Genomic DNA, 12,067 nt, shown 5'->3' with positions numbered 1-12,067 from the left:
GCAAAACAGCTAACCTACACACAGAAAGCAGAAAAAGGGGAGGGGAGAGGGACTGCCAGGGAGGGAAATCAACTCGGGGAAAAACTTCAGAAACTCCTGAAAGATGCCATATAATTGATGACTTCATCTATCCATGAGGCTACTCAGAAATGCCCACCCCTGGCCAGACGCAATGGCTCACGCCTGTAATTCCAACACTTTGGGAAACTGAGGAGGGCAGATCATGAGGTCAGGGGTTCAAGACCAGACTGGCCAGTGTAGTGAAATCCTGTTCCTACTAAAAATACAAAAACTACCTGGGTGTGGTGGCAGGCACCTTTAGTCCCAGCTACTCGGGAGGTGGAGGTGGGAGAATCACTTGAACCCAGGAGGTGGAGGTTGCAGTGAGCCAAGACCACACCATTGCACTCCAGCCTGGGTGACAGAGTGAGCAGTCTCAAAAAAAAAAAAAAAAAAAGAAAGAAATGCCCACCCCTCTTGCCACTGGCAGACATGCACACACCAGAGAAGATTCCAATTTAGTATCCTCCCTCTATTCACGGAACATTTCCTCAAGTCCACTCTGAGTGGAGGCTGCATCACAATGAGGGGATTTCGCTGAGTTCTTCCAGGGCTATTTTTTTAAATGTACTTAAGTTCTTGGGTACATGTGCAGATCTTGCAGGATTTTTACATAGGTATACGCATGTCATGGTGATTTGCTGCTTGGCATGTGTATATCTTCCAGGGCTATTAATACAAACTCTTCAACTAGCAACTGAAGGGTCATCATAGGGGATTTTTCCAGTTGGCCAAAACCTGATCTGGCTTTGGCTGGCCCAATTACTCTAAGCTGTTTGGTTTAGGTGTCTTCAGATTTCCTTTTCTCGAGGTCCTCACAATTACTCTACAACTCAGAACAGCAACTGCTGAGGCTGCCTTGGGAAGAGGATGATCCTAAACAAAGCTCTGATGCTGGGGGCCCTCGTCCTGACCACCGTGATAAACCCCTGTGGAGGCGAAAACATTGTGGGTGAGTGCATGAGTGAGGGATGTTCTCTGGAGCTGAAAAACAGGAAATTGAAGGAAAAGAGAGAAAGTGATTTGCAGAGAAATTGTTGAGATTTCCCTGGGGCCCCTTCAGTATTAAGAGATTTAAAAATCATGTCTGTTCCTCCTTCAGGAAACCAGAGCCCCAACCTACTCTTTTTATCTATGCTGTTGGCGTTCAGTAAGGACGCTATTCTGTTTTTAATCTTTTCAGTGACTACAGCCTGGAGGTTTCTATGTCATTCCATCATGATTGATGGAAACCTCAAAAATTGGCAAGGTTTCCATCAGTGGAGAACTTTTTATCATTAAAAATTTGTGAAGTGTCACTGTCAAATTTCTCTGAACAACTTTTGAAGCTTTTGTTTGTCTCCTGTAGTAGATCTTGGGGTAAATAGTTTCATTAGTAATATGCTCTATAGATATTGAGAAAGATGCCTTTTTCTTTCTCTCAGACTTGTTCGCATTTACACATAGGAACTGGCACAGGTGGGGAGTGGGTAGAGGAGTCCAGCAGGCTGAATGCCTTCAGCAATCATCTCACCACATGGTCCTCACTTACTCTCAGCTGCCTCATCCGTGTCACCTCACAAATAATCAAATAAAATCAGCATGTAGATAAACTTTATAAATCATGGAAACACGAATGTCAACCTTTTTTTACATATTTTTATTACAGATATAGCTTCACATTTCTTTTCTTTAGCAAAATAAGGAATCCTTTTATTTTAAAATTGATAATTTATCCTAGAAAAACTTGGTAAATTAAATCATATAATTCTCAAATTATCAACCCAAATTACCTATTCTTCACCTTATCTAATGAAATCTTATAAAAAGAAAAATGGAAAAAAAAAAAAAAAAAAAAAAAAAAAAAAAAAAAAAAAAAAAAAAAAAAGAAAAATGGGCCAGACATGGTGGCTCACGCCTGTAATCCCAGCACTTTGGGAGGCCGAGGCACGAGGATCATTTGAGCCCAGGTGTTTGAGACCAGCCGGGCAACATAGCAAGGCCTCATCTCTACTAAAAAAAAATAAAATAAAAATTAGCCAAGCATAGTGTTGCATACCTGTGGTCCCAGCTACTCAGAAGGCTGCAGTGGAAAAACTGCCTGAGCACAGGAGATAGAGGCTGCATGGGCAACAGAGAGACACCCTGTCTCAAAAAGAAAGAGAGGAATGAAGGAAGGGAGGGAAGGAGGGAAGAAGGGAGGGAAAAAAAGGAAGAGAAAGAGAGAAAGAAAAGCAAGAAAGCAAGAAAGAGAAACAGAAAGAAAAAGATGGTTGCATCATCTGTGGCTTGTATAGATGACTTTACTCACTAGCTGGATATAGGAAGATAGTATTTAGTCCCAGTATGTGAACAAAAAACCCATTCTAGGAAGTGCAGCCTTGGGGCCATCTGTGCTATTAATCCTGTTGGGGAATGTTTAGTAGGAAAAGCAAATAATTGGACTGAATATCGTGGATCTATGAGATCTAGTTGCCTCTGAGAAATAGCTTGCTCTATTTCCTCAATTTTCTTTTTTGCTGTGGAGGTTAAATACCTGGGGCAGTCAAGGGCTGTATTGCCCTGTAGGATAGAAAACAGATTCTGTAATAATTAATCTGTGTTCCCTGTAATTTATCAGTAGTTATGCCCAAGGTGTGGTGAAGTCAATTAACGTCACCCAGTAATTTCTGATAATCATTTAAGGTGTGTAAGTTGCTGGTAATTAATTTAACCTTTTGAGGTCTTACTGACGAAGAGGTTAGTATGTATCCAAGATATTTCCAAGGGGAAGACATCTGTACTTTTTCAAGTGCTATGATTAAATCTCTTAACTGTGTATTCTTTACAACAGAGGCATATAAACTCAAAGTACTGGCTGCATTGGGACTGCTGGTAAAATGTCATCCATAAAATGGATAATCTTGCAATTAGGAAATTCTTTTCTACTGGAGAGCAAAGACTGATTTACATGATACTGACACATGGTAAAATTGTACAGCATTTCTTGAAGAAGTACTTTCCAATGCAATTGGTGAGCTGGCCTTGCATTATTGATAGCTGATATTGTAAATGCAAATTTTTCTCTGTCCTGTTTTGCAAGGGAAATAGTATAAAAGCAGTCTTTTAAGTCAATAATGACTAGAGGCCAATCTTGAGGAATCGCTGCGAGTAAAGGGAGCCCCTGTTGAAGGGGCCCCATAAGTTGCAAATTAGCATAGATAGCTTGTAAGTCAGGCAAAAGTCTCCATTTGCCAGACATTTTGGGAGCGATGAAAATGGGCGAATTCCAAGGGCTGTTTGATGGTTCTATATGGCTGGCTCTTAATTGTTCCTTAACTAATTCATGGGCTCATTGTAATTTCTCTTTTTTTAAAGGCCACTGTTCTACTCAAATAGGATCTTGAGAGAGCCACATCAGGGGTAGGGAGGAATTACAACAGTGGCCATTATTAGAAAGGGGTCTTCAGAGTGACCCCCCCCATTGAGTTAATAGGTTCTGTCCTCAAAGGTAGGTCCTGTCCTCAAAGGACAAGAAGAGGCATGATTAGAAGCTTTTCTTCCTGCCAAATCACAACATATTAGGGCTCACTCACTCTGCTTGGCTGTGTGCACTTCCCTGATGCCAACAATTTTTGTTTCTGAATGACCCAACACCAAGTTTCTGGCCAGTTTTGATCACTAATAATTAAAACGTCCACTCCTGTGTCCAATAAGCCAGTAAAATTTTGATTTCCGATTTTTAAGGTAATAATGCATCTCTGATCAGTGATTAATTGGCTCCAAATACTCCTGTGGCTCCCGTGCTTCCAAAACTTCCCCTTCCCCTTTCCTTTTGCTGATCGTTGTGAAACCAGAAGGGTAAGAGTAGTGACTGAGTTATTTTAGATTTAGGTGGAATAATATGTATTACTTTAATCCTGTCATAACTAATATCTCACCTTGATAATCACTATCAATTATCCTGGTGAGCACACTGATTCCTTTACTGGATAGGCTTACTCACCCTAGGACCAATCCAACTGTTCCCAGAGGCAGTGGGCCCCAGATTCCTGTTGTAACCCTTTTAGGGTCTTCTCCTTCTTTTAGCACTAATTATTTGGGGCAAACTAAATCCAGCCCTGTGCTCCCAGAGGTGGCTGATCTGAGAGAAAGAACTGTGGGCTTTTATCTGATCAAGAAAAGTGGCTGGCATTGCCCCAGTTTGGAGCAGGGCCTGGGGAAGTCCCCTCATGAAGTTTCCTGCCTAATTACTTGGGGGGGTTGCCATTTTTATCAACCTGGACTTGCATTGATTTGCCCAATGTTTCCCCTTTTTACATCAGGGGCATATAGAAGGGAGTTCTTTTCCTGAGTTACCAGGTCTCTACTATTGGGACATTCCTGCTTCATATGACCTGGCTTTCCACATAAAAAGCAATTAGGGGTTTTCTCCCTTTAGGATGTTTTAATGCCATAGAGAATATCTTGGCTTTGTGTATTTCAGTTCCCACCAGTTGACATGCTCATATAAATTCCTCAACTGTAGCTGCTTTTCTTCTGATTGCCTGCATTGCCTGTTGGCAGTCTACATTAGCGTTTTCATAAGTCAGTAGCAACAATAAGATATCAGCAGCCTGGGCATGACTAATTTGTCTTTTAATTGCCTGGGTTAACCAACTGATAAATTCAACAAATAGCTCCTGAGGCCCTTGTCAAACATTTATAAAAGATCCTTGTTGAAGTCTACCTTCAGGAATTTGGTCCCAAGCCCTGAGAGTTCACAAAGACACATGTGCATAGGCTTGGGGAACAAAACTTAATTGTTGTCGTACATTGACATAGGGACCCCTCCCCTGGAGCATAGTGGCTGTTATGCCTGGCCAGACCAATTGATTCTGGTTGGCTTGTTGTTGGCACAACTCATCATATTCTGCCTTCCAGAGGAGGCATTGATTGGGCTCTAAAGTTGTTTTAGCTAGCAATGACCAGTCCCATGCAGTCATACAGAAGTTGTCTACTGTGGCTTCAATTAATCTTTTCATAAATAAGCTAGCAGCTCTGTTTCTCTAAAGCTTTTTGTTATCTCTTTATAAGCATTAAAAGAAATGGGCTCATATATCTGATTGCCTTGTCAATCTTGCATTACTAGGTGGGCTAAGAGCTCCCCTTCTAATGCCACTTGCCTAAGACAGGGTTCCATAGCTGTAGTATATTCCTTGTCTTTTTTCCAATTTATTAGGGGAGGGGGCTCAGGGAAAATTTCTGTTTCCTCTTTCATATCTTAACCAGATAACTGTGGTGCTGAGGGAGAAGGAGGAGGCAGTAAGGTAGGTGATGGCTCCTCCTCCCTTCCCTTTTCAGGCCCTTCTCTGTAGAGCGGGGCCAAAGCAGCCCTGACTAAGGCTCACAACGTTAAAGATGTTACTGGGACCCATTGGCCTTGTGCATTTTATCTTTTAAGATTTCTCCCCACTTGTTCCCAGAGCACTATGTCTAGCGTGCCTTCTTCTGGGAACCATGGGTTTTGGGAAACAACAGTTTGTATTAGGGGTGCCTTAATTGAACCTGTGATATTGAGGCTCCACTAGCTTTAAGCTGCTGTTTCAATACTTTTATATACTGTTCTGTTGAGCAGGTAACTGTTGTCCCATGACGAAACCCTAGCTTGAATATTCCCCCAAACTTGGAAATCCCGAGTGGGCACCAATGACTTTTTGACTGTGCAGTCTCTTCAGATTTGTTTTCCTCATGCAAGGCACCAGCTGCCAAGTCTGTTCTTGCAGACACTGGCTGAGTGACAGATGAAAGCAGCACTCAGCCACAGGTATTTTGCACGAGAGCAGCTAGGGGACTGCTGGAGAGTGAGCAGGAGTCTTGACAAGCTGGAGCTCTTTGCTTTTATTCAGTACAGATACAATGCCAAAAGCCTGGAGCCAACACAATCTGTGTGTAATTAACATTGTCGGCTCCCTTGCAGGGAGCAGTCTCCTAAGAGAAAAGGTTGGTTTCTGGACAACATAAATAAACTTACGTAGATAAATGCCTTTACACTCCCTTGTTACCTACTCCTCGCCTCTGCCTTAGGATATGAGAACAGCTCCCTTCAGCTTATTCTCTCCTGAAGCTTTGCAAAACCTTCCAACCTTTTAAGAAGGTTTGCATCTTTCACTATAGCTTCTCCCACCACCCTGACCAATCTTCTACAGTACTCCAAACTTCCACCACCTTATTAACCATGGCTGTTCCCATTCTGATTTTGCTTGGCAGTAGACATTTCACCTGCTTCTCCAGAGCACTTGGCTTCTTTATTCCAAATTTTCTTTCTTCAACCTCATACCAGAATGCCCTGGTCAGGCTTGACTCATCCATTAGGCACAGTGTGGGCAGTGTAGGGAACCTCCCACACTGTAAAGCTACATGAGAATGTTTTGAATCCTTTTAAAATTTTTTTTAAAAGGTGAAATTTTAGAGCCTAAGAAAATGTTTTAACTCTTAATTCGGCCTGGATTATGTTGTTTTATACCAATTCAGTCACATAATATAATTTTCCATATTTTTATGGAGGAAGGGACCCACAAAAGCAAGAGGGCTTGTGGATCACAAGTCAGAACACAGCCCTGATCATGGCTGATCCTGGCCTTCGTATGGTTCTGCTACCTGTGTGCCTGTCAGTCTTCTCCAAAATCCATGTGGTCTTCAAATATAGCAACTGTCATTCAATACACATGTTTGAGCACACAGTGAGCTAAGTTTTAAGGATTCAAAGATGAAAAGTCATGCTATCTTCCCTGCAAAGGGTACTCAGTCTAGTGATAGAAACAGTATGGGGTGCAGGAAGGCAGAAAGCTATTGCTGAGCAGGCAGTGAACCCAGCAGAAGTGGAAACTGTATTAATGACTTGGTTCCCGCTGGGCCAGCAGGATGATGTCCTCCAGGAAAACTCAGCACCCAAGAAAAGTACCAGATGAAAAGACGGATTGTATATATTCTGCATATATTCATGTTTGAACAAGGAGTCAAGGTTTATTGCAAGGATAAGGAGGCTTTGTTGGTAGCCTGCTAAGACCCACCAGGGCAGTCATGCTGGTTAGGGAAGAAGGTGATCTGGAAGAGGAACAGACAAACTTGCAGAGCCAGACACTGAGATGGAGGGGTTGGAGGTCATAATGTGGTCAATAACATGTTGATGAGCGGACTTAGCTACAAAGTTGTTAACTAAGCAGAGACCTCAAGGACGAATTTTAGGATTTCTCCAGGAAGTCCTAATAGATAATTTCACTTCAGGGAGAAAAATAACAGACCACTGCAAAGGCCAGGGAATGTGAAAGAACAATGTAGTTTGGTTTGCTTGACAGATACCTGTGAAGGATGTTGGACTGTAAGGCTGTTGATATCCTCCTCATAGAACTCACCACAGTACATTGTATTTGCTCCCTTACCTACCTGACTCTTCCACTATTCAGTAGGTTTCTTGATGGTAGGCAATGTCTGACTGGTGTTTCACACATCCCCTGCTTGTCTGACCCTTGCAGATGCTCAGAAGGTGGGGAAGGAAGGAAATATACAATGGTAAAAGGCTTACGCATGTCTTGACAAGAATGTCCACTTAGGCTCATTTGGCTGCAGTTGTGCTACAAGGCTGCCATTCTGCTCTGGCATCCTCAGACAAGCACACTGCCTGTTAGAGGAAAAAGGGCTTAATTTGCCTGCGTCCTCAAGTGAATGTACATGTTGAGTCAAAACCCATAGTAACCTCCCTCAGGAAAAAAAAAATGGTGGAAGGGAATGACAGAAGTCCAAAAACTAGTAGAGCTCCCACTTGTCATTTCAGCAGAAATCAGTTGCTCTCCTCCAAGGACCATTACTATTAACAAAACAGAGATCTTAGAAGGAGGCATTGTTTATTTATTATATATTTTATAATGTTATTACCAATCTTGTTATACTCTTTCTTATATCCTGCAGTTGTTAGTAGAAACTATTCTAAATTAATACCATTCTGCATACTTTTCCTTTTTTTCTTTTTTTACAGAAAGATCTCTGTGTAGAGTGTCCTGTTCTAAGCCAGTCCTCAGAGGAAAGGAAATATAATCAATTTGTTATTAACTGATGAAAGAATTAAGTGAAAGATAAAACTTAGGAAGCAGAAGGAAGTAAACCTAATCTCTGGCTACGAAAGCTAAATACTATGATAACTCATTCATTTTTTCTTTTGTTCAATAACATTATTTAATCACAAGTCCATGATGTGCCAGGCACTCAGAATATAGTAAAAATTTGACATGCAATGCTCTACCCTTGTGTAGCGCACATTATAGTGGGGGGAAAATCTCAATTTTGACCGAACTACCAACACTAAGAGGGGAGGAAGCAGGGGCTGGGAATGTCCACAGACTGTATCAAAGATGAAACCAGTAATATTTGAAAGTCAGCTTCTTCCATGATTTTTGTATTAAGGTTCTTTCTTCCCCTCTTCTCCACTTTCCTGCTTGTCACCTTCACTCATCAGCTGACCACATTGCCTCTTATGGTGTAAACTTGTACCAGTCTTATGGTCCCTCTGGCCAGTTCACCCATGAATTTGATGGAGATGAGGAGTTCTACGTGGACCTAGGGAAAAAGGAGACTGTCTGGCGATTGCCTGTGTTCAGCACATTTACAAGTTTTGATCCGCAGGGCGCACTGACAAACATCGCTGTGACAAAACACAACTTGGACATCCTGATTAAACGCTCCAACTCTACCGCTGCTACCAATGGTATGTGCCACCATTCTGCCTCTCTTTACTGAATCTATCCCTTCATATCAAGTTTCATTATTTTCTTTCCAAGAGGTTTCCAGATCTCTTCATGGCAATTGCTGAAATTTTATCATCTCCTTTCTCTAAAATCACGTATTCCCATGTAATACAAGGGTCTTTCCATTATGCATTTATTAAATCCTTCTAGAAGAGCTCTCATCAACCTCCTACTTTATTGAACATGCCCACAGAGAGAAGGGAACAAGAATAAAGCAGAAGCAATGTATCATTGTTCCCAAGCAGAAGTTAAATAAGACCTCTTTGGCCAGCAGCAGAGAAAACGCTGGTAGGAGGGCTCTTCCAGGACATAATGAAGAACCTCAGGGAAGAGCTATTCACACTTCACATCAATGCTGTTTCCTCACCACAGAGGTTCCTGAGGTCACAGTGTTTTCCAAGTCTCCTGTGGCACTGGGTAAGCCCAACACCCTCATCTGCCTTGTGGACAACATCTTTCCTCCCGTGGTCAACATCACATGGTTAAGCAATGGGCACTCGGTCACAGACGGTGTTTCTGAGACCAGCTTCCTCTCCAAGACTGATCATTCCTTCTTCAAGATCAGTTACCTCACCTTCCTCCCTTCTGCTGATGAGATTTATGACTGCAAGGTGGAGCACTGGGGCCTGGATGAGCCTTTTCTGAAACACTGGGGTAAGTATGCGTTCCACCACTTTTTGATGCTCTCTTGTCTGTCAAGTTTAGAACTTCCTGCCTTTTACTCCTATATCCCAAAACTTGTTTTCCACACTTCATGGGATTCGTTGTTTTTTCTATTTCATTCTCTCTCCTTTTATTTTTTTTTTTTTTTTTTTTTTTTTTTTTTTTTTGAAAGATTAGGGCAACAAAAGCAGAGATTTATTGAAAATGAAACTACTCTCCACAGAGTGGGAGCAGACCTGCCACTTCATGGGTTCATGGGTATTAATGGTAGATTTCACTCTCCTCCCTAAGCCGGGGGGGCCTTGAGTCTCTGTAGAATCAACCCTCCATCCCATCCCATCCCACACACCTGCACATGAGAACATTCTGCATTCTGACCTCAACAACTTTACTTCCACAGAGCCTGAGATTTCACCCTCTGTATCAGAGTTCACAGAGACTGTGGTCTGCGCCCTGGGGTTGTCTGTGGGCCTCGTGGGCATTGTGGTGGGCACTGTCTTCATCATCCAAAGCCTGCGTTCAGCTGGTGCTTCCAGACGCCAAGGGCTCTTGTGAATCCCATCCTGGAAGGGAAGGTAAGATTGAGATTGGTTAGAGCTGAAGCCGCAGTATGAGAGGAAGGAAAATGGGAGGAGGCTGTGGACACGAATGTGGTTGAAAGTCATAGGGGAATTGGGAAGTGGCATGATCATGACACAGGAGCCCCCTTGGAGCCATCCTTCTCATGTCTGTCCTATTGCAGGTGCATCACCATCTACAGGAGCAGAATGGACTTGCTAGGTGACCTAGCACTGTTTTCTGGCCTGATTTATCATATCCCTTTTCTCCTCCAAATGGTTCTCCTCTCACCTTTTCTCTGGGACTTCAGCTGCTGTATCTCCTCAGAGCTCACAAATGCCTTTGAATTATTTTCTCCTGATTTTTTTTTCTTTTTTCTAAAGTTATCTATTAAGAGATGCCTGGGGTAAGCCACCCAGCTACCTAATTCCTCCATAACCTCAATCTAAAATCTCCACAGAAGCAATAAATTCCCTTTATGAGATTTATGCCAAATTTTTCTATCGTTCATCCAGGGCTGACTGAAAGTATGGCTAAGAATTGGGAGACTCTTATGTTTCAAGCCTATTTAATCTCATTTCCCAGATCATATTTTATGTCCAGTAACACAGAAGCAACCAAGTACAGTATAGCCTGATAATATGTTGATTTCTTAGCTGATGTTACTGTTTCTTTCTTCCTTGTGTTTCCACCCTTGGCACTGCTACCCACCCCTCAATTCAGGCAACAATGAAGTTAATGGATACCCTCTGCCCTTGGTTCAGAATTGTTAAAGCAAAAATTTTAAAACCAAAAAGTGAGTTTGTACTAATTTCAATATGGCTTTTAAAAGTGTGACAGAGAAATAAGTTAGGATAAAGGAACTTCAAATCTCAAAAATATCAAAAGTAAAAATTTATTCTCAAAATCTTAAATTTGTGAAGAATGGTGACAGTAGAAGCCTTCCTCTCCCATCCTCACCTTGAGGGAATAAAAATTCTTTAGGCAGGAAAAGAAATGGAAGTCAGAAAAACATTAGAATAAGACAGCAATGTGGGTATCTGAAAAGGAACAAATACTTACTCCTCGCATAGGGTTACTGACAGTGGGAGAAGGGATGGGAGTAGAGGCCACAGACATATCTAGGATCCATGAATACAGTCACAGTCTGCCTCACCTCCTGAGTGAAGCTTTGCTAGAGAACCATGTAGCTTTCCCTGTGTCACCCTGTCATGAAGGAGACGTATAGTGAATACGGCTGCAGGATGTTTCTAGGAAACGTGGCCATAAAAAACAGCGCCAATATCTTCAGAAATTCCCAGTCCTTTCCGCTCACCCCTCCTGGCTAAGGAAAGCATGAGCTTAGGAGAGAAACCCTAGGAAGAACAACACAGTTGAGACAACATAGCAGCAGCTGTGGGTACTGTGTCCTCCACTGGATTCGCCATCTCCTAGCAGAAGCTCTCCCAGAGGAAGTGGGTCAGCAGTGACCTCATGACTCTAAATAGCTATGAAATCCATGAGGATATTCCTATCCCTGCTACCTGCATCAGTAAGTTTACATTTTAATTGGAGAAAAAAAAAGAAAAACATTAATGCAATAATTGATACAGCATAGTTTGGTGCAAAGAACCCTAAATCCAAATCCAGGACTCAGCACTTTGAAGCCAGTATTTTAAACTTTATAAATAGGTAAAGTATCCAACATTTCTGGCCTTATTTTCTCATCCACAATGTAGGAGCAATAATTTTCCTTACAAAGTTATTGATGGAATTTGAATAATCTTGATATATAGTCAATGTCTTACACATATAAATACATAAGGAAACATTGTGGTTATACTTAAAATTAATTTATTTTAAAGAATGGGTTATATCATATGAAAAGTACACTTGTTTTTCGCAGCCCCTTAATGATTTAGGAGAATTCAAATGTAGAGCTATGGGCGAATTTCTTTTTGTATGATAATTGAAGGATATTTATCTTTCTCCAGAATGAGAGAGGCTGAGATTGGATTGCTAAGCGATCTCTTAGGATGAGAAGTTGTAATATTTGACTTTTGTTTTCA

At 41.8% G+C, this 12,067-nt stretch overlaps 2 protein-coding genes across 2 annotated transcripts in view; both read left to right on the top strand.

The window, feature by feature from the left end:
* The window catches only part of LOC108300085 (HLA class II histocompatibility antigen, DQ alpha 2 chain), a 73,322-nt gene extending 62,492 nt beyond the window's left edge, over window positions 1-10,830 (top strand). Inside the window, exon 5 of the mRNA XM_017522737.2 lies at window positions 10,204-10,830. The gene's annotated coding sequence lies outside the window, so the exon portion shown is untranslated. The remainder of the gene's footprint in view (window positions 1-10,203) is intronic.
* Window positions 845-10,836, top strand: LOC108300087 (HLA class II histocompatibility antigen, DQ alpha 2 chain-like). The gene is made up of 5 exons (XM_017522741.2): window positions 845-1,012; window positions 8,510-8,758; window positions 9,171-9,452; window positions 9,862-10,036; window positions 10,204-10,836. Exons 1-4 carry the CDS (start codon window positions 931-933, stop codon window positions 10,014-10,016), a joined length of 768 nt encoding a protein of 255 aa, XP_017378230.1. The 5' UTR covers window positions 845-930; the 3' UTR covers window positions 10,017-10,036; window positions 10,204-10,836.
* Window positions 10,837-12,067: the final 1,231 nt, after the last annotated feature.

Source organism: Cebus imitator, unplaced genomic scaffold (assembly GCF_001604975.1).
Source record: "Cebus imitator isolate Cc_AM_T3 unplaced genomic scaffold, Cebus_imitator-1.0 Scaffold24, whole genome shotgun sequence".
Classification (NCBI taxonomy): Eukaryota; Metazoa; Chordata; class Mammalia; order Primates; family Cebidae; genus Cebus; species Cebus imitator.
This window is presented reverse-complemented; position numbering and strand designations above follow the sequence as displayed.